The following is a 366-nucleotide window of genomic DNA, read 5'->3' as shown; positions in this document are numbered from 1 at the left end:
GTGTATAAGAGACAGTGTCAATAGATTCAAAAGGTATTTAAGAAATCACATTTCGATGCATTTACGAGTAAAAGATCGCAAGTATCAGTGCGATATATGCCAAAAGAAGTTTACACAGAACGGTCATCTCACTGTGCACAAGCGTATTCATAGTGGAGTACGACCTTATAAATGCGATGTATGCTCGTTCACTTTCCGTCGCTTGGATGTCATGAAACGTCATCGAATGCTTAAGCACTTTAAGAATGAAAGCAAACATGCAAAAAATACATTACCCAAAAATATACTGTGTAACAGAGAAAACTTCGTCTGTGATTATTGTGGAAAATGCTTCAGGTAAAGTTGTCCTCAATAAAAATAAGTTAG

At 36.1% G+C, this 366-nt stretch overlaps 1 protein-coding gene across 1 annotated transcript; it reads left to right on the top strand.

Moving 5' to 3' along the window:
* Positions 1-55: 55 nt before the first annotated feature.
* On the top strand, positions 56-336 carry LOC105461383 (zinc finger protein 626-like; the record flags this gene model as incomplete). The annotated part of the gene is made up of 1 exon (XM_011707877.1): positions 56-336. A coding segment is annotated over exon 1 (281 nt), but the record flags the coding sequence as incomplete, so codon positions are not given.
* Between the last annotated feature and the right edge of the window lie 30 nt (positions 337-366).

Source organism: Wasmannia auropunctata, unplaced genomic scaffold (genome assembly GCF_000956235.1).
Source record: "Wasmannia auropunctata unplaced genomic scaffold, wasmannia.A_1.0 LD290439.1, whole genome shotgun sequence".
In the NCBI taxonomy this organism is placed as follows: domain Eukaryota; kingdom Metazoa; phylum Arthropoda; class Insecta; order Hymenoptera; family Formicidae; genus Wasmannia; species Wasmannia auropunctata.
This window is presented reverse-complemented; position numbering and strand designations above follow the sequence as displayed.